We start from the raw sequence: 20,843 nt of genomic DNA, 5'->3' as shown, positions 1-20,843 counted from the left end.
CCAATAGGTCAATTAAGCAGAGGTCACAGTTCCCTTATGGTCCTCCTTCCATAGATCGTTTGAATTTAGCACACTTTTACCTTAAGCAACTTGCAGTAAGGGCTCTACTACCACCAATACCCATTCCCTATAATGTCAACTGAAACACCACCATCTTACAACTATTTACTGACAATTCATGTTATCAGACACCCAACAACTTCATTCATTTTAAGAGACCACTTTAATAAAATGGGACAAAACACATTTGACAGTTTGCTTGTCACTACGCTTGGTGCCTTGTTGTGCCAACAGTATTATGAAGTTTGTCCCCATTGAGCATCATTAGCTTACATTTTGAACAGTACCCAAACAGTCACTCTGAGGCAGTGCTCCTCAAGGTGCCTAGAAATTCATTGACAGCAGTGTTTCCCACTGAGACATCTACTGCAATTCAAACAAATCAGCCCGAAGTGAAAACAGAGTTATGTTAATTTGGTAACTATATCACAATGACAATTTCTATGTTAATAGTTTTGATACTGATTTGTTTGCATTATATATGATTATCAACCACCAAGACTATCGACTAGGTAAGGGATCACATTATACTCCGTGTCAAGGGAAAATGTGTTCTAAATATCTACCATGGATGAATCATAAGTATCATAAATATGATAAACATTAGATAAGTAATACTAAAGTTTATTTACATGTTACGGAAGGTAAGGATATACAATGGTTGAACCAGTTTAATGGCCTGTATTATAAAAGACACCTTATTGGGAGAATGGTACATAATCATACACAGTGTCATCAGATAGGAATAATTCAAACATATATAAAAGCTACTGGGATAGTCTAGTTTGTCACGCAAATTCATAGTACATAGAACAGAGTAAGCACTCCGCCAAGGTTGGATTCTTTAACAGCACAATACCGTTTTCCACACTTCCTAATTTTGAATAACAATCGCCCCAAAATAAACAAGCATTGTTTTCACTTTAGCATACATTTGTTGCTGCATCCAGTACAACACATAGGAACTCAAATCACTATTCCGACATATTACTTAATTTACACTATGTGCTAGTTTCACTTTCATTGAAAGCTGTGAGATATATTTTTTCTTTGAAGCTTTAATGTATCTTGCACTGATGAAAAATGGTAGGCCTAGATATGACAAAATCATAGTTTTATGAATCACACAGCACTGCACTTTTGTACATCTGACCAAGACCAGGGAACCTCAAGAAAACAAGTAGGTACATTCAAGGTACAAAACAAGTTCAGTACATTCTTAATTCCTTTTCTTTCAGGTCTTTTCATGAGCGGCACTGCCCTTACATGACAGAGACAGGAACATCAAGATGCCCTCCCATCCTTCGTCCTTGACATTAGAGCTGCTGAGTTGGTTCATGTGGACTCAAGGGAATGTCTCTGCTGTCAGGGGTGAAAAGCAGGTCTCCTGCAGGACTTTCAGTGACCAGGGAGCTCACCTCGGCCTGCACGGCTCCCTCGGGCTGTAGAGGGGATAGGACCTGCTCAGATAGGACCTGCTCATCAACGTCCAAGCTCAACGAGTTTTGATTACCCGACGACTCGATCAGAGGCACCGCACCTTCATCCAACTCACAAGTCACGGGAGGAGAGGGGGACATGAGCTCAAGCTGCAATGACGGTTCCTCCCTTGGCTCTCCCCCCACTGAGCCTTCCATAGGGGCCGCCTCTGGGACATCCTGGGTATGGCTGACTGCCGGGAGCCCAAGCTCTGAAGTGTTCTGGGCTGCTGTGTCATCGTCAATCAGAATGACGTCCTCTTCAGACCTGAGACTCATCTCCTGCACCACTGCCCCCCCTGCATCAGATGGAACACAGTGGACCGAGGGCTCCACCAACGGGGGAAGTCTATTGGTGAAAACAAAGTGCTCCAATATTAGGCCTGGTTTTCAGTGAGGGAATGTGATGCTAAAATGTGTATTTTAGGATAAATGTGTGCCCAGAGTGAGATTGAGATAACTGGTCTTCTACCACCCCCGCAACTTCCCTTTGTGAACTCACCGTAGGGCATCCATCCTATTGGTCTGCTGCATCTTTTGAATACGTGAAGGATATTTTCTAAACAAAAGTTTAAAAATGAAATCACGTCAAAGATGACATGTGGTGATGACAAAGATGACAGGAACAACATTTGGAAACATTGCAACAACACTACAACTATCATAACAAGAAAGAGCTCATTAAAAAAACAACTACACACTATCCAAAAAAAAGAAGCTTTTAGCATAATGTCAATGGCTATGTCATTACTCATTAAAATCTCAGGAGGATTAAAACTAAAAACACAGAAAAGAGAAAAACTGATATTTCATACTTATCAAGTTCAGATGATTACATCTGAACTTATGATCTCATGTGTATTGGCAGGAAGGTATATTTAATTAAGCAAGATGAGAATATTCTTGTTCTGGTAATCCTACAACCTTTTTCACAGCTTCAGTGACTTCAAAATACCTTTCTTTTGGCTTGTTAATTAAACAATGTTTCCCAGTATCAATTAAGGCCACATTTGCATTTACAAGGGTCTTTAAAATCTGCTTAATATGCATCCCAATTAACCCAGTGTAAAAATATATGTTAAAATCCATCTCAAAATAAATCATACCAGAAAACAATCTATCGGTCAGGGACTTGGAATTCTCACAGGTGCTTCATCAAATTCAGATTCCCGTACATGGCTGTGAACATGAATTTAAGAGTCAAGACACTTACCCTTTCATGTGGTCTATATAAGAAAACGAGTAAGACTCATGTGCATTTTTCTCCTCAATGACTTTGCAGACATGCTGAGGTCTGTTGGCTAAATGTTTACTCATGCGGTCACTTTCAGCTGCATCCACCAGGAGGTCACAGTTCAAACAGATGAGGGTTAAACTCCTTCAACACAGAAAGAGCATTGTTAATGTTCCCAGAATCCTTTCAAATCTTTCAATCTTGACTGTTTTACAAAGTCGTCTAGTAAAAAAGCACATACTTTAAGACAGGCGGAATTTTCCGACGATCCATCCTTTTAATCTTTTCAGCAGAGACATTACTATGAAACCTAAAAAGACAAGAGCACACACAAATTAAACGCAAAACCAAATAAGTGAATGAGGATATCTGATCGCATTTTTTTTTTTTTTTTTACAATCTTTGATCGTCGACCATTACCGTATCATATGATTTCCAACAGAAATTTTGCAACTTGTCTGATACTTGCAGGCACCACAAGTTACAATAGAAGGATAATGCGAAAAGAAGTTGTCGATCACTGTTTCACATTCGATGCATGTGTGTTTTTCGCTTCCAATTCTAAAAGTTGGAGAAAATAAATGGGACAATTGACTTTCATGTTTTTGCCAGGTGGCTTGTGGTTGAATACACAGCTTAAAAGGGTCAAAGAAGATCAGCCAACCTTACTGACAGTGTTGCACTAACCTGAGGTTCTTCAAAACTTTGTTACGCTTCTTGGGCTGGCGTTCCTGCTTTTTGGTGGACTTCTCTTTCTGTTTAACAGATTTGGTCTTTGTTGCCTGAGATTTGGCATGTTTGGTAGCTTGTATGTCTGGGACTACATTAATCATAGACTTGTTTGGAGTGCCAGGCGAAGTTGGAGTTGGCCCAGTAAGGGAGGCTCGAACAGTTACCTGAGCAAAGGGAAAATGTAAACACTTTAATAAGAACATGTGGTTTCATATAGAGGAAGGGCTTTTACTCCTAGTGATCTGAAGTAGTGAACAGGTCAAACCTTGGTTCCAGGTGGAAGACCCTCCAGGGCAGCCGGTTTCTTGAAGGTCTTATGAAAGTGCAACTTGTGATCTACCCTCTCCTTGTAGGTAAGGAAATTCAATCTGCATTTCCCACAACGGTGGATTCCTTTTCTCTGAATAATACAAAATAAAAACATAACTATTTAATATTTTGAGTGAACAGTCATATTCATTTGGAACTGTAAAAACAACTATGATGCCATAACAGTTAGATTTCTGTGTGAATTCAAGCATATCCAAGACCTTATTTCATTTCAATCTTAAATGTCAAAGATTTCCAAGGCCCATGTAAACATACTGGGAGAAAAACAAACAAATATAAAACAACCCCACACCATCCTTAAACTGTATAAGCATTGTAGCAAACCAGGGGAATCAGACCAGCCAATCCAGCACAGAAGGCTGGTCCAGAGGCTTAAATTAGGGGAGGTGATAGAAGGAGTCTATCTGCCTGTTGAAATGCTGCAGCCACTTGGCACATGGCACTGGTCACACATGCAGCCCATCAGGTGATCAGGGGAGGGCATAAAGGGAGCCAGCCCAAGGCCGCATGGGGAGACAAAAGGACCAGAGAGACAACCCTGGAGGAGCGTTGTTCAGCAGAGACTGGCTGGAAAAGACTGACCTCTCGCTCTGCTTTTAACCCCCACAGGACCACACCCCATGAAGGCCAACAGACCCCGGACAGGAAGAATCTTGATTTAAAGTTTGTCCCACTACCCTTACCCTGAGATCTGTTATTAAAGGACAATTTATGTTAACCCCAAATGTCTCTGAGTCCTATTTCATTGTGAATCAGGCCTTCAAGTCCCCTGGGTTGCTACAGCATACACATTTTCTCTCACATTTGACCCTGGCTTGTGTTTATGGCTGGAGTTGATTCAGGAGAGCCCTGCTTTAAAGCAGGTGACAGGAAGCAAACATTGCTGTCAGCTTGTTAACAAGTTTACAGGCTGCATGTATTAGAGCAAGGTGTTCAGCACACAACCAGATCAATCCAGCCTGTCTAAAGCCAATGGGGCAAGTCACAGGGTTTCCAATTTAGCTGCTAGTCTGTTTTAAGACTCATCGTCAGAGAGAAATTTAAGCAATCATTTGTATAAGGAGGTTGAACCATCAATTAACAGACTGGCATCGAGGATGTGTTAATAACATACTTTTGTAAGTGTACATGTAATTTGACACTTCCAAATTTAAAGGTCTCTTACCTGATGTTTCATATAATGCTGCATGTACATGTGACCACTTCGTAGAACTTTAAGGCAGAAAGGGCAGAGGAGATCTTTAGTGTTTTCATGCACACTACGGAAGTGTGTCTCCACCTCACAGAAGAATGAGGACCTGTAGTTGCAGACCTGCGAGGAAAAACAACATTTAAGTGTGACTGCTAAATATAGTGCTACATCTCTCCATAATCACAGAACAAACACCACAAGCAAGCCTTGTTAATGAACTCACCTGGCACATATAGGGCATCTCCCCAGGCTTGTGGTTGTCCTTCATGTGCTCCAATAGAACTTGCTCAGACTCAAAAGCCAGTTCACATATCTTGCAATTGGCTGAAAGAGGGGGGGGAAAAAACACACAGATAAAGTTTAAGACCAACTTGCTCAAAACATCCATAATGTACTCACTGGGACATTTTATTATTTGGATGGCCCCCAAACTGTCTGTGTCTTTGCTAAACTCCTTCTTGTTGCTATGATAGTTAGTGTTATTATAATGTTGTTCCCAGAAAGCTCAAGTCAACTCCCGAATATGCTGGGCACCCATGAACATAGAAATCATATTTAGATCAATGATGACAACACGCAGATGTTTTGACACACTCCCATGGATACACAGCCTTATCAAATATTTCCAATGTCCTACTTGAAGATTCAAATGGGCTGTGGGCGCTCTCAATGTGGCACTGCAGTTGGAATGGGGTAGTGTACTGCCGGTAGCAGTGCTGGCAGGTTGTGTGGCTTTCCCAGCTCTCGCTGTTCTGCTTCTCCAGCTCCAGGTGGTGCTTCATGTGGTTCATGAACCTGTGTGATGAGAGCCACAGAAACAGATGTATAGGTTAAGGTTAGGACATACACATATGCTTGATGGTTTTTACACAGAGCACTGTCAGGGTGTCAAGGAACATAATTCACGGATATATAAATATAGCAATAATTTGGAAAGGGTAAAATTGCATTTGCAATTACACAAATGGAACAGGTCAACTCATTAAACCATTAAATGGTGGTGGGAAGCTTAGAAATGCCTCAAATACATGGCTAAAATAAGTCCTTGATTAAATAGGCAAAAAACCTTCAACTGTAACCTCCATTATGTCTAGATTTTAAATTTTTGTGTTGAACCACAGCCCAACATAATTTAAATAACTTCCTAACTGTGCATGACCTGTGTTCTCACCAAAGCGGCACCTCGGATCCCAAAGGTTTATAAAAAAGATAAATGAAAGCCCATTCTCTGTACACCTCGCTTTCTAAGCATGCATAATGGTCATTATAATACCAGCAATTACACAAAGCCTTTTGTTTTGCTTAATGATGTAGTGCTCCATGGTTGTTGCGAGCCTTCCTACCTCTACCTGCCACTGCTGACCTGACAAGGCAGGGCCCATTTTTCAGCTGACACATTCTGCTACCTCAGCTCCCTTAATAGGGAATGTTATGCGGACGAACTGTGACCTCTGCTGCCAGACTCTGGTTGCAGCACAAACGCGTCTCTCATTAAAAGGAGCTTACAGAGGCTTTTCTTGCAACAGTCTGAAGAGAAGTTATTTAATCAAAGGAGTGATTCTTACACTGTCCAAACTACCAACCATTTGTCATCTCCTGCCCCTAGTGGGAATATGGGCTGATACAGTCATCAATCTGAGGGAAATATCTGGATGAGGCCTGAAGTGCTTCAGATCTCTCTTGCTGTATTATTTAATCACTACTAATCTCAGTGAATACACAGATAGGAATTTCTGTCAATGTAAATATTGTGAACATGAGTTCCCAATTACATATGAGAATATGTAAGTGGGAACCAAATCCTTGTTAAGTCTAAACTACAATCAGCTACTACCAATGACAACCATATTACACATACAAAAGTGTAAGGTATATTCAAACCAATACAGGACTGACTAAAATGAATAGCTTGCATCAACAGTAACACAGTTGGACATTTTCAACAATCTGTTGTACCTGACGTTGTTCTTAAGTACTTTTAAACAGCTCTGGCATTTGAAGGTAGTGTTAGTCTTTATCCCCTGTTGTTTGTTCTTGTCTCCCTCATGTATGCCATAGTAAAAGTCTTTAACAAGCATGATGCGCTTGCTTGAAACTTGGCATGGAAATTGAAAGAGATGCACCAGGTGAGGACAGCAGCTCTGAAATGAGACATTTCAAATGTTTCAAAAGCATACAAAGCATGATCTGAATCTTACATGATCCAAAACGTTTAGCTGGACATGGAGCAGAATGATATATAGGTTTTATGACAACTAAAATAATCATCACCTTCATATGAGAATTCAAGATATCTTGGCTGAAGAACACATGTCTACATTTTGGACACGGTTTCCTGAAGACCACATTTGGCTCAACAGCATTGGTAGACCCTGCAAAATGAGAACATCAATAAATACAACACAAAGTATGAGGTAGCAGTACTTCAGACTAATATTTGGTGATATCTAACAATTCTGCATGTGATGATATCTACATTGAAATATTGCAATGGATGACGACATTGGGGCGAAGGGGGTTATCAGTCATCTTTTGTATTTTTTTTAAAATTACTATTCATAAATTACAATTTTTTTCTTTTTGCACATTTTAGCCCATCCACAGCCCATCCTACCCTATTCACCAGTCTTTTCTTTCATACAGTTTGCTTACTAATCATAGTGAAGTAGCCTAAAAATGGCTTTGGCAAATTTGGGTGTTCTATTGTTCAATCTATCAAAAAAATCAATCTGGCAGTACTTGGGGTTTGGCCGAATAAAAGAGGACACCAAAGACACACTTCTGAAGTGGCGAGCAGGCCTTGTTGTTATGTAATCCATGCAATGGGCAATATGATGAATACTAGGGGTGGGGAAAAAAAAAATCGATTAACATTTGAATTGCGATTCAGTCTGCCAACGATTCAGATCGATTCACAAATTTATGTGAATCGGTTTTATTTTTTACGTAATTTATTTTGTTTGTTTGTAAAAATCTAAAATCGTGAATCGATTTTTAATCGAAATTGTGACCCCAAGAATCGAATCGTGAGGTACCAAAAGATTCCCACCCCTAATGAATACATTGCCAATCGATGGAGGGCCGATTCCATTGCAGTGTATTTTTTCCTGAAGGTATTTTACAATTTTAAAGTTCTTGTTTTGGTTTAAAAAAGCGTTAAGAATGATTAAAAAAGCGTTTAAGAATGATCAACCAACTATGTTCCGTTATACCAAAACCAGCAACCTGCTGAATACATCGTCAATCACCAATTGAAGCAGTGATGGTAGACGACAGGACCCTAGTACAGTGCACTGTACTAGGGTCCTGTCTAGTTCCCTTTTGTAGCATCTGTGATCTACATCTCTTTGTCTCAGTTACTATGATGTTGCTAAGCAGTAATGTATTACGGTAGTGTTATGTTACGACATTTAACAGAAAACTCTCAAGTGGGACTCATGGGCGGTCAGTAAGGTTTTGACGAAACAACACAAAATAGTTCCCATCTCCTGCCTGGTTATTTATCCACTACACAAATATGACACCTTTAAGTCAGGCGCAAGGAACATTTACATTTTTGCGCCTCTTTGACATGTGTATAGTGTGTGTGTGTGTCAGGGTGATGTCTGTGTGTGTGTGAGAGAGAAGGGCGGAGGGTTGAATCACGATGACTGTTCAACATTGGGATGTCTGTCAGCCATCGGGCCAACCCTACTTCAGATTCCTCTGTGCAAGGACAAACATCCACTCCCCAAGGAAAGTGAGTCGAAACATATACATTTGGTGAAGTTGGTGACAAGACTATCAAAACAGCAACTTACCAGTGATGTCAATCTTGGGTCTTTTAACTGTGCTCTCAGTTTGATCTGGAGTTGAGATTCTTTTGAATAAATTGTCTATTTAAAGAGAGGGAGAAACGAGTCAGTGTGCTGTAAGTTAGCAAAAGATCTGATTTTCAGCGCAGTATCATAGCAATATACCACACAAGATCATATAAGGCTTTACCCTTGTTGCTGCTTTGAGCTTTGATAAGTCCCGACACTATCTGGACAGGTTGGGACAGCTGTCTGGACGATTGAGCTGTCTGTGAGAACGCAACAGGACTCTGTACATTGGACAGGGTCACTACATTATTGCTGATCTGCTGCACTTGAGGCCTGTGGATTACCCCAGGTGTAGGATTGCTTGGAGTCAGCTGATGCATAAAGTGCTGTTGATTTGCTGCAATCAGAAAAATCCAAAATCATCATCTGTACTCAAAACTGAATACTACAGGAGACAAATAGCATACTTATGATCAATGACAGTGTTTCCCACACAGACTAATTCAGGGCGGTGTACCAAAGAATCAACACTGGCCGCCACATATGCTTTTCGTAAAAAAAAAATTTTTTAAACGCTATTTAAAACACGCCGCCCCCCCGCCCCCGGTCTGACATGGCACACCCCCACGCGGTCAGACCCACCCACACACAAATTGCTCTCTGGTCTGTGGGAAACACTGATAATGATCTTCATTCACACCCTTCCATTTGTGACTGGTGTTTCAGTCTGAATCTTGTCATGGCTGTGTTGACATTATACAGGTTCTTAGTTTTACCTGAAACTATTGTGAAGGATGTTCCAGGGGGATACTGTTTCCCAAGCGACGTGATAAAAGTTGAGCTGTTCTGTGGGGAGCTCACAATGTAACCCTATAAAAACAATTATGTTTTATTATCCAACAACGCAAAGTTACTGTCATTATATAAAATAAACTTTCATACATTTTGACACGGAAGACACAAAGGCCTACAGATATGTGGCAATAGAGCATAGCGACCTGGTTGTTGATGAAAATAGGCTGTGCAACTGATGACACAGTCCCATTTCCAGGAAGTATGATGGACTGTGGAGTAGACTGTCCTGGCCCCAGTTGGTATTGAGGAGTTAGAGATTGGACATTTGAAGTCTGTGTCAAAGTTATTGTATTTGCTTCAAGACGTCCAACTGTGCCAGTTTTCACTGGTATTGTCTTGATATTCTTTTGGTGGTTTGCTTTAAAAAGAAGGCACAGATAAACAAGGGGTCTAACACACCTTAAATTAGCATGTGTACATAAGGGATAATGCCCGACGAGGTGTACATTATTATATTAGGACTCTGCGGAAGTCCATTATCAGGTGATAATGTACACCTCGAAGGGCATTATCCCACTTACACCATGGTCATTTTTACAAACATTAATTTATGTTTTCATGCATTTTGCAATAGAAATCGTTTTTCAACATTGGCCAACTGATATTTTTTGTCTGCTCAGCTCATTGAACCAACACTGGCTTTCCTTTGCTTTGGCTGAGCTATTAGCCCGAAAGCTAAAGTTATGCTAGCAAGATTCAAAGGCAATAACATTGTGTACGGTTAACAAACAGTAAATACAATTTTACAGTATGTTTGACAAGAAGATTATCTAGCTGGCCAGCTATGTCATTGTCCCCAAATCAATGTCAAGATTTTCACGAACAAAATTATCGGCCATATATTACTAGTCTATATGGCCGATACTGTGTTCGTTACAGCCGCAGCCTGTGTACAGTACAGTAGCGAGTTGAATAGCAAATGGATGCGAGATGATCGCATCAAAGTTGACATTCTCCAAACAGTAATTATAATTTGACAGTATGTTTAACACCTAGACTAGCCAGCTAAACAGCTATCCAGCTATATTATTTGTGTGTAGCCAATAATTATGTGTACTGTAGCCTACAGTAGCGGCTACAGTGTTGTACGTGTTGGCCGCAGCCTGTAGATTGACTAGCGAGGTAAATAGCGAATGGGTGTCGGATGTGAGATGAGCGGTCACTGACACAGTAAATTCAGAAAAGTAACATTTTTTAAATAGGTTAAAAGAAATATTGAAGTCACTCATTGTTGTAAATATAAGTTAGCTTGTTAAAGTCTTTCAAAATGGTAAATGGAGGCTTTGACTCCGTCACTGTTGTTATGGTTACTTATTTCAGACTTTGTACAGGCTTATATACTATGTAGACAGCGGAATAATATAGAACGGTGAAAAGACAGTTTTTCTGCAATTACGTAATAGGTGTCCTATCACCCGATAATGGACACCCCTGCAGCCAATCAGAATCGAGTATTCACCCAGACCATGGTATAAATAACAATAAACAATTGTTCAGTACATACTTTGTCTTAAGTTGCTGGTGGATTTTGATGAACTTAACTCCCCAATAAAAATGGGTTCGTCATCGTCATCATTGTTGTCATCCACCAAGTTAATTTTTGGAACCTGTATTTGCCATGGCTCCAACTCCTCCTCTTCACATTCCATAAACAGTTCAGACATTGTCAATCTAAAATGTCAGGAATGAAAAGATGTTAAAGCAAGCAAGAAATTTTTGACAATCCGGTTTATTTTACGAAACAAGAATATTTGCTTCACTCAATCTGCATTTTAGCAGTTCAGCAATAGCTTTTCTTAAAGAGGTAGGCTACTATGATCTCGCTAGACTAGAACTATAGCTACATAGGCTATCATGTTACTATAAATTGTTAGGTAATTGAGCTTGATACGCTGGCCATGAATACATTTTTATAGCATAGCTAGCACTAGGTACATTTTAATGTAACGTTTTAAATCAGTTAGCAGCAACAGTAACTGCTGCAGCAACACCAAGCTAACTATACAGTACAGCGAGTCGGCTATGCTAATGTGTATAACAGTATGTTGCAACCTGGATAATACATTTTATGGCATAAAGTTTAATTAGCTACGCTAGGCTAATGAAAACACCGATGCATGCAGCTAGCTCTGTACTTATGCCTACAGTTTTATGAGTCTAGATTATATATTTATATAATGTTACACCATTGTTTTGGTAGGCTACAAGCCTCACTGCTATGCAGTCAATACATTACCTGCATCGTTGATTGGCCAGTCCAGGTACTAGTCTCACTGCTCACTAACTAGCAAGCTACATTAGCCATTTATGTGCACATACATGGCTGCACATTCAAAAACATATTCCAAGACAACCAAATATATGGATACTTTCCCGATGAACGTATAACATATAAGTTGTCGATGTTTGGGTCTGGCACCACCCAGTACTGTAGTGGTAGCTAGCTAGCGAACATAAACTGGTGAAAAAGCTGACCAGCTAGCTGGTCTAGCCTAGCGGTATAAGATAGCCAACAACGACGCTAGTAAAGCGAGAACTTGGGAGACCATGCAGGCACAATATACTGTATATTCAGCTCTACTATCATATGACCAACCAATTACGCACTATAAAAAAAGATGAATAATACCATCAATAGCAGTCACCAATGCTGTTTCAACCAGATACTGTAGCTGCATCCCAATATTAACACAATGTTGCTAGCAAGCTAGGCTAGCTGCCCCTTCTCCTCGTTGGATTGGTTATGGCGTCGGAAGCTAGTAGGCACATAGCATCCAGAACCGGTGTTTTTACTTAATTTTTCTCTATTAATTTGGTTTCATAATTGGCCTGAGGCGCCAATCAATGGACAGTAGACTCAACACATGTGGGCGATTGCGTAAAGAGCTTACCTTTGAATTGATATATGTTACTCGACAACACATGCTACTGCCTACAACACAACAGCGGAGAAAGACCATCTATTGAAATCGTAAGGGTTGCTGGGAAATGGGGTTTCCCCTCCCCCTAAATTATGTCCATATTCCTCAGCATTGCTGGTGTAGGCCAGGGTACAGCATCATAAAGTTTGTAAAGTTATCAAGGTAAACTGTCTGCAGCCCTAATGTGAGTCTAGCTTGTATGTTTTGTGCGTGAGCTTAACCCTAACTAATAATAGCCTACAGAAACAAACATGTTGTTTCCCATGACCAAATTATCAATCCATCTGCCTACTTGCTACGTAGGGCTACATGCACCTACCATTTCTTTTCAACACTAAACCTAAACGATTTCTGCTAATCATCTTTGGAGAACTCGTTTTGTTATCTCTCTGATAATGATAGGAATCTCTGTGAATGGGATTTTAGGGCAGAGTTTCACACGATTATCTCGAGAACCGTGCACTTTGCAAAATTCTTATTTTGCAGGTGTCTTTTTGATAATCTTTTTATAATCCAGCTGACAGCAGTGCTGCAATTGACGTTGTTTGGATATGCATTTTCGACATTTCCCCCCAAAAAACGCTGCCAGTTCGGTTTGCTCTCTTTGCTTTTGACTCAGCCATCTTGAATTGACGGAGCTAGTGATGGGTTGTTTGCGAATGATCGGGCTCTATCTAAGAGTCGGCTACACGCATGGTGGGTGGAACAACGCATGTTTTCATGCGGTTTGGCCTTTCATTTACACGAAAACTGAGGTTTTATCACGGAAAACGATCATTTCTAAAAACTCCGGCCAAAGTGGAGATTTCTGAAAACTCCCATTTTTGTGTTGGCGTGTCTGTTTGTAGTAATTTAATGGCAGACATTCTCTGGTGATGGGGTCATTTATTTGTGAATCGCCTTACATTTGTGAATCACGAAATACATTTGTGCAAAGCGTTACATTTATTTGTGAATCATCCAAACAAATGAAACTCGCGCCATATTTACTATTGAAAGGAAAAGGAAGTCGATCGAGTTATTCGTAGTTGTTGTTTATTTTGAGAATTCTGATTGGTTTGCATGGCTTTATCCTTCTCGTTACACTGCCACCTACAGGGTTGGCATAGTTATGATAGCGCTCGGGGCGTATTTATGTGGGTTAATGTAAACAGAAACATTTTTGAAAACGATCTTGTGTGTACGACGTTATTTTTGAAAACGGAGGCGCAGTTTCTGTAAATACCCGGCTATGTGTAAACGTGGCCTTATATACAAGAAGACACCATAGACTTATATCAGAGCCTGTTTAAGTAGTCTGGCCACTCCCCATTAAGCCCCATTGTACCGAATTTTGTTGCAGTTCCACGAGTTTCACTGGGAGTGATCGCGGTCGAGTGCAGAATGAATGGGAGTCTATGGAGCTAAACGGCTAAATTTGTCTCTTTCACCTGATTGTCGTTGAGAAATCTCTGATTTTATTGTAGTTTTTATATGTTCAACATGGATTATAGGTCTAAAATGGAATGAACGAGCACTTTAGCACCTTTCTATTTCTTACAGGGTGAGTCGTTGTTGCCCATAACACGCTAGCATTCTGCTAATGAATGCTGATTGGTTTGTGAAGGACTGTCTACGACCAGAGATCCCGCTTGATGGCATCCGAAGCAGAATCAGAATGTCAGAGCATTAGCAACATTAGCAACAACATTAGCAATGCAAAACTCTTTCTAGCATGTGTATTGACAAGGAGAGCCTAACCTGTCAGCTGTGTTGTCAATAGCTCGAGAGAAAAAAGGAAGTGACCAGAGCTTGCCGTAAAACAATCTCTGGTCGTACGATGTGTATGACGTCAATGACATTTTAAGAGGCTTTTTAGAACAGAAAGGCGACTTAAAAAAAATCGAACACCCAGCAGTGTGTATTTGTTTTGCCTCCTCTTTCGAATTCAAAATTCAAATTACTAGAAAAAAAATTATATCCTGAAAGGTGGATTTTGAGGGGTATAGCTCCAGACCTCCATTTATTCTGCACTCGACCGTTAGCGCCCTCATATGGAACTAGAGTGGAACTGAAACCAGTTCAGAACCCGGAAGTTTCCCGAGAGTGGCAGTTCTCTCAAGCCCCCACCCCTCGCCCCTCGGCTTGAAGCAACGGCCCCAGTGGGTGTAGGTGGTATTGCATTTCTTGTTAGACTTCCGGCTCTTCCGGTCGTTTTTATTCTATTAACTCCAGTCAACTATCTCCCCCAATAATTTTTGTTCGATTCTCGAACCTGGCTCATACTACTAGCTTTTTCATAGAATAATTTTTCCTGATTTTTGCTAAGTTTGAAACCATTCCGAAATGGGTAAACTAGCACCCCATTTATTTGCTTACGTCAATAAAAGTTGCCTGCAAATGTGCTCGCGGATACTAACAGGGCACGAGCACAAAAGTTCACATTGGCTGATAGCCGATTTACCTGGAGCTGAATGAGCCTTATTGAATGAGCACAGGGAGAAATGGCTTGAGTTGCCTGCCCTGTTGTAGCAAGTTTAGCAAATGGTTGTTACACATACATGAAATGTTGTTAATATAGTTTATTCCCGTTATTTAAAAACAGATTTGATTTTTCTGTCAAGAACGTTTTTACGTTCATGACATGATGGCAAATATTATATTATGTTAAGCGTGAGCATAGATTGTTGACATGTCTATCTGGAGCAAAGACGAAGATTAATACTTTAACTGATAACCACAATAAGAAATGATATAAATATGATTAGTCTTGCCTTCAGAAGCTTTTGTTAAACACACCCATTATTCTTTTTTTTAATCGTGTCATCAAGCCAGACTGCTTTTGTGGGACAATGAAGGTCCTCAGTCACCCCCACTTATATCTGATGGAAACGTCTTGTATATAGGCCTAGTTCTGTTAATATGCCCCTTTCAAAGGCAAATGTTTAATAAAGTATATTTAAGACACACTTCTCAAGCTTTTATTTATGACATTATTTCTTATAGATCACGTTATATCCATTAATACTTTGGCCTATGTCTCCTTCGTCTTGCTCGGGTTACAGTTGCCATTTCAACACGAGGCATATGCGCATCCTGGTTTACGCCTGCTTTTATCAGGCGCAGAATTTTCACCGCAAAATTGAGGTGCGTTTTCATAGACGGTTTTTGTACATGCCGCGGAATACATAATTAGGCGCACTTTACGCATCCCCTCCCATCTCTTTATGGGAAACTCCCACTTTCCCCTTGACCCTCCCGTGAATGCAAATGCATGACACGGAAAAGCGCAATTTGCCAATTTCAGTTCCCGCGACAGGCAGTCTGCGCTTTTACCTCAGTGCGGAATGTTTGTACATACCTCGCCATGCTTTTACGCGCAAATTGCGAAACAAATACGCCTGAAAAAGCGTAGTACATGAGGCCCCCTGTTTTCCCAACAGCCCTGTGAGAGGAGCAGCAATGGTGGAAAACACTCTCACAAACCTGCGGTAGTAGGACGCCAGCCCCAGAAAGCTCTTTACCTGCTGTTTTGACGTTGGAGTAGGCCAGCTATTTACAGCCTCCACCTTATCGGCATCGGTGCTGATGCCCCTCCCCCCTACACGATGGCCGAGGAACGTCACCTCCCGTCGCATAAAGAGACACTTCTCAGGGTGCACCTTCAGGCCTTCAGAGTCTCGGCGAAGGATGTGCCGTGAGCCAAGATGTCGTCCAAATAGACCAGGCACTGCTGGTTGGGGACATACGACAACACCCGGTCCATCAGACGCTCGAACGTGGCGGGAGCGTTGCACAGCCCAAAACACAAAACTGCCAGTGGGTGGAGAACGCTGTCTTAGCCCGGGCCTCCAGGCCGAGGGGCACCTGCCAATATCCGCTACGTAGATCCAGGGAAGAGAACCAGAAGGATCCACTCACCGAGTCAAGGCTCTCGTCAACACGGGGAAGGGGATAAGAGTCCTTCTCAGTGTCTGCATTCATCCCTCTATAGTCCACACAGAAACGCAGCTTGCCTCCCTTTTTAGGAACCATGACTACAGGAGCCGACCACGGGCTATTAGACGGCTCAATGAAACCTGCCGTCACCATCTCCTCCACAGCCTTGTCAGCAGCCTCTTGCCTTGCAAGTGGAATGCGTCGAGGTCTGATCTTGACTGGTCGAGCGCTGCCCGTCTCGATGTCATGCTGCACCAGGTGAGTTAGGCCGACGTCATGCTCCCCCCACACGAAACAGTCTTTAAACTCCGTCAGGAGATGTCTCAGCTGTTCTCGTTGCTCCACGTCGAGTCCCTCACTGTTTCTCCTGACAACCTCCTCCACTGCTGCCAGTGCGGAGTCAGGACCCCCAGTAGCCTGTGAAGGCAGGGCAAGTGACGTGGGTGGCAGCGTGTCAGCGTTCTCACTCGACATGAAGGTGGGGGCCACTGGAGACAGCTGGTGGACAGGAGCAGTGGCCAAATCACTTCCCACTCTTCCCCCCACCCTCACAGGAGGTGCAGAATGACAGCCCACCCGGTGTAGACATCCTAACCACCAGCCCGCCCCTAAAAGCTAAGGTGCCCGTGCTTAAGTCCAAATGGCAGCCGGTGGCCCTAAGAAAATCTAACCCCAATATACAGGGGTCCTGAACACCAGCCACCCACACTAAATGCTGGACCGTTTGCTCCCCCACCGTCAGTGACATAATCTTCTTTCCTAACATAGGCCCCATCTGCACGGACCCTCTCCCGTTTCCCTGTGGCTTGCCAGTAGCATGGCAGTCATGCATTAAGTCAAAATCAAATCAAAAGTATTTGTATAGCCCTTTTTACACGCAAGCATGTCACAGAGGGCTTCACATACGCCCATAGAACTGCCCCTCAACCAAGCTTGAAAGAAGACAAGGAAAAACTCCCAGAAAAACTCACTGCAGGAGAAAAAATGGAAGAAACCTTGGGAGGAGCAATTCAGTGAGGGATCCCCTCCTCCAGAGACAGTTGGTGAAAGAGAGGAGCAGAACACAGGCTTAACATAGTCATAGAGCAGGGAAGTGTCAATGGGTTTTGAAACATCAAAATCCATTGTTCAACTTGGTAGATGTAGGAAGGGACCGGGAAACTCGCGGTTGCCCGTCATGGAGACTGGTTTCCGGTTGCCGACCAGGTCCAGCGTTGGCAAACCCACGACCAGGCAGGTGCTGACAGCTCAAACCCCCCACACCACAGGGGAAGTGTGGAGGGGGGACAGAGAAAAGAGAGCATATTTGATGCAGCTCTGGACAATAAGACAGCGCCAGCCCCCCTCGGTTGGAACATGAAATCTGTTCCAGGGGAAGGAACTCTAAAATAAGTTATATTTATAAATAAGGGTGAGAATGCACCGTCCCCCGTTGTCACCAACTAGTAACGGAAACTATAACAATAACAATATACAGTAACAGGTTTACATTATTTGTAAAATCTAGATGGGGCAACGTGAACATATAGAAGCTTTAATTGCAATTTAAAAGTTACATGTGATACACACAGACAAACACACCCCCCAGGTTTACATAGAAAGTACATACACACATTTATCTTTAGCAGTCATAAAATTGACTAAACAAAAACGTTTTTAACCTAATTTTGAATGTCGAAACAGTATCAGCCTCCTTAATTGAAACAGGTAATTTGTTCCAGAGAAGAGGTGCTCTATATGAGAACGCCCTGCCTCCAGCAGGTTTTTTCTTAATTTTGGGAACCACCAGATAGCTAAGTGACCAGGCAGGCCACACACCCAACAGACTCTGTCGCCTTGATGCCGGTGGGGAGTCTCACGGGGCTGACGTGTAGCAGGCAGTGAGATCGCCCGATCACTTCCGTTATGTCCGTCTCCCCACACGGATCCGCTGCTCTTACTACGGGCACACGCCCGACGAGTGAGGCACTCTACATCGTTAGCTAGCTCCCGCAGAGACTCACCCGGCAACCGCGTCCGGCGGCTCAGTAAAATCTAAAGTTTGAGTTTTAACAATTTACTTCATTAGTTAGTGCATTTATTTAGGTTGATAATCCCGGAAAAATAATCCCAATCAACGCTTGTAAAATCAAATCAGTTTAATGAAGGACTGAAATTTGTTGTGTCTATTCCAATATGTAACAATGGTATTCAATGACACAAGTCTGTGTTCTAGAAAGAGTGGTCTGGAGTCGCAGAGGTCAGATAATATCAGCTTTAATGCAGCAGTTGGAAATCAACAATTACAGAGCTCTGGGGTTGTCTACGTTTCCCTACCCGCAACAGAGTTTGGGCTGGTTCACAAAGTCCAACTGGCTATTTTTCCCTCCCCAGCATATATTATACAGTGCAATTAAAACAGAAAGATAAGAAGAGGGTTGAGCTTGTTCTCCTGTGCAGCAGGGAGTTGTTCTTGCCTACGCGTCCCACCTGCTCGGGTGCCGTCTCCACCCGGTTTCACGGTTGTTTCTGAAAATGAAGAGATAGAGACACAAAATACAGCCTTTTCCCCACACTCTGTGGTCGAAACTCAATGTTTAAGCCTGAGCACACTTCTCAGTTCATAAGACAGAACTTTAATAAGCACAATGCATAACTTTACTAAGCACAATATATTCTTTATTAACCTAAAACAAACCGATGCATGCAGAATTCCATGTCAGCGAGCTCTTCTGAGCTAGCCAAATAAGCCACTGCAGCATGCACACAGAAGTGTGCACACAGAAGTGTCGGCACACAAGTCTGACTTGTGTGCCGATCGGCACACAAGTCAGAATTGAGGTAGGCTAAGAAAACATTACAAAACTAAAGAAAGTTTCTAAATGATAGGCCTACCGATCATCTTATTTTAACTAAAAAATAAAAGCAATATTAAGCCTACATGAACCTCAAAAAAGCTATTTGTGTATTTGTGCTCAAATGAATGCGAAAGAAATGTGCGTGCTCACATTAACTATTGATGTCCCTGCCAAAACTTGCATCCCTTTAACTGAGAGGCAGTTAGAACCGAAACTGTACTGTACTGTAGCTAGTGGTACGTGCCAGTGGAGCGAGTGGTACGTGACAGTGGCTAGTGGTACGTGCCAGTGGAGCGAGTGGTACGTGACAGTGGCTAGTGGTACGTGACAGTGGAGCGAGTGGTACGTGACAGTAGCTAGTGGTACATGCCAGTGCCTACCAGTGGAGGCACTGGAACGTACCACTAGCCACTGTCACGTGCCAGTGGAGGCACTGGCATGTACCACTAGCTACTGTCACGTACCACTCGCTCCACTGTCACGTACCACTCGCTACAGTACAGTTTCGGTTCTAACCGCTACTGCTTTAACTGTTGTATAGTGGGTTAAGCAAGGGGAGTTTCTATAGCCTAGTAGTGCATTGTGCGCAGCAAGCTTGAAAGACAAAAAAGGGATATGAATAGTGGCCTGTGCCCACTTTATGTCTAACAACACCCCTGCTTGTATAGCTAGCTAGCGTTAGCAACGTTCGTCAACGTTCGTGGTTAGCTACTAACGTTGGCTAACGTACAACAGAATCAGAATGGGTTTTATTCGCCATGAAAGTTTGCACAGACAAGGAATTTGCTTTGGCAGGAAGGTGCAAACATTAAACATATAGGAATCTAACATTTAAATATGAGGACTAACTATACTAAGGGAACATAACTAGCAATACTAAGTGGAATTAGAATTAAAATAAACTATACAATAAATATAAAATAAAATATAAGTTGCAGTAATTTACAATATAAAAATACAAATATTACAAAAAAATACAAATGGTACAAGATTGTGTAGTGCAGTGCAAAAAGCAGTGTGTTTTAAGGACATTGAGTCATGAAGTCAGTGTGAACCCTTGGCCTTGTTGAAAAGGCCAACAGCGGAAGGGAAGAAACTGTTTTTTTGGCGTGTGGTATTGGTCCTGATGGACCGCAGCCTTCTGCTGGAGGGGAGTGACTGAAACAGGGAGTGGCCAGGGTGGGAGGAATTGGCCACAATCTTCCTTGCTCGCCTCAGGGTCCTCGAGGTGTGCAGGTCCTCGAGGGTAGGCAGATTGCAGCCAATCACCTTCTCAGCAGTTCGGATGATACGCTGCAGCCTGCTCTTGTCCTTGGCAGTGGCAGCAGCGTACCAGATGGTGATGGAGGAGGTGAGGATGGACTCAATGATGGCTGTGTAGAAGTGCACCATCATTGTCTTTGGCAGGTTGAATTTCTTCAGCTGCCGTAGGAAGTACATTACATTTACATTTAGTCATTTAGCAGACGCTCTTATCCAGAGT

At 42.2% G+C, this 20,843-nt stretch overlaps 1 protein-coding gene across 3 annotated transcripts; it reads right to left on the bottom strand.

The window, feature by feature from the left end:
• Positions 1-204: 204 nt before the first annotated feature.
• On the bottom strand, positions 205-12,799 carry znf280d (zinc finger protein 280D). 3 transcript variants are annotated; one of them, XM_062470919.1, is made up of 18 exons: positions 12,576-12,799; positions 11,189-11,355; positions 9,828-10,042; positions 9,606-9,699; positions 9,011-9,226; positions 8,829-8,901; positions 7,298-7,403; positions 6,983-7,167; positions 5,664-5,821; positions 5,250-5,350; positions 5,000-5,146; positions 3,770-3,904; positions 3,460-3,668; positions 3,193-3,333; positions 3,014-3,082; positions 2,752-2,916; positions 2,041-2,097; positions 205-1,887 (listed from the first exon to the last, which is right to left on the bottom strand). In XM_062470919.1, exons 2-18 carry the CDS (start codon positions 11,346-11,348, stop codon positions 1,377-1,379), a joined length of 2,742 nt encoding a protein of 913 aa, XP_062326903.1. In that variant the 5' UTR covers positions 11,349-11,355; positions 12,576-12,799; the 3' UTR covers positions 205-1,376. The 3 variants fall into 3 exon arrangements, with proteins under 3 accessions (XP_062326903.1, XP_062326904.1, XP_062326902.1); XM_062470920.1 differs by lacking the exon at positions 12,576-12,799 and adding an exon at positions 12,314-12,463 and having other exon boundaries at positions 7,298-7,398; positions 8,827-8,901; XM_062470918.1 differs by lacking the exon at positions 12,576-12,799 and adding an exon at positions 12,314-12,463.
• Between the last annotated feature and the right edge of the window lie 8,044 nt (positions 12,800-20,843).

The sequence above is a fragment of the Osmerus eperlanus genome, chromosome 10 (assembly GCF_963692335.1).
Source record: "Osmerus eperlanus chromosome 10, fOsmEpe2.1, whole genome shotgun sequence".
NCBI classification, from domain to species: domain Eukaryota; kingdom Metazoa; phylum Chordata; class Actinopteri; order Osmeriformes; family Osmeridae; genus Osmerus; species Osmerus eperlanus.
Note: the sequence above shows the minus strand (reverse complement) of the source record. Positions and strands in the feature narration are given on the sequence as shown.

Bases quoted from the DNA above. Each gene is read 5' to 3' on its own strand.
- znf280d (XM_062470919.1), bottom strand. From the start codon at position 11,348: ATGTCTGAACTGTTTATGGAATGTGAAGAGGAGGAGTTGGAGCCATGG. The intron at 3,905-4,999 runs GTAAGAGACCTT...TGTATTATTCAG, and splicing joins AGCATTATATGAAACATCAG to AGAAAAGGAATCCACCGTTG. The intron at 2,098-2,751 runs GTAAGTGTCTTG...ACTTTTGTTTAG, and splicing joins TATATAGACCACATGAAAGG to AAAATATCCTTCACGTATTC.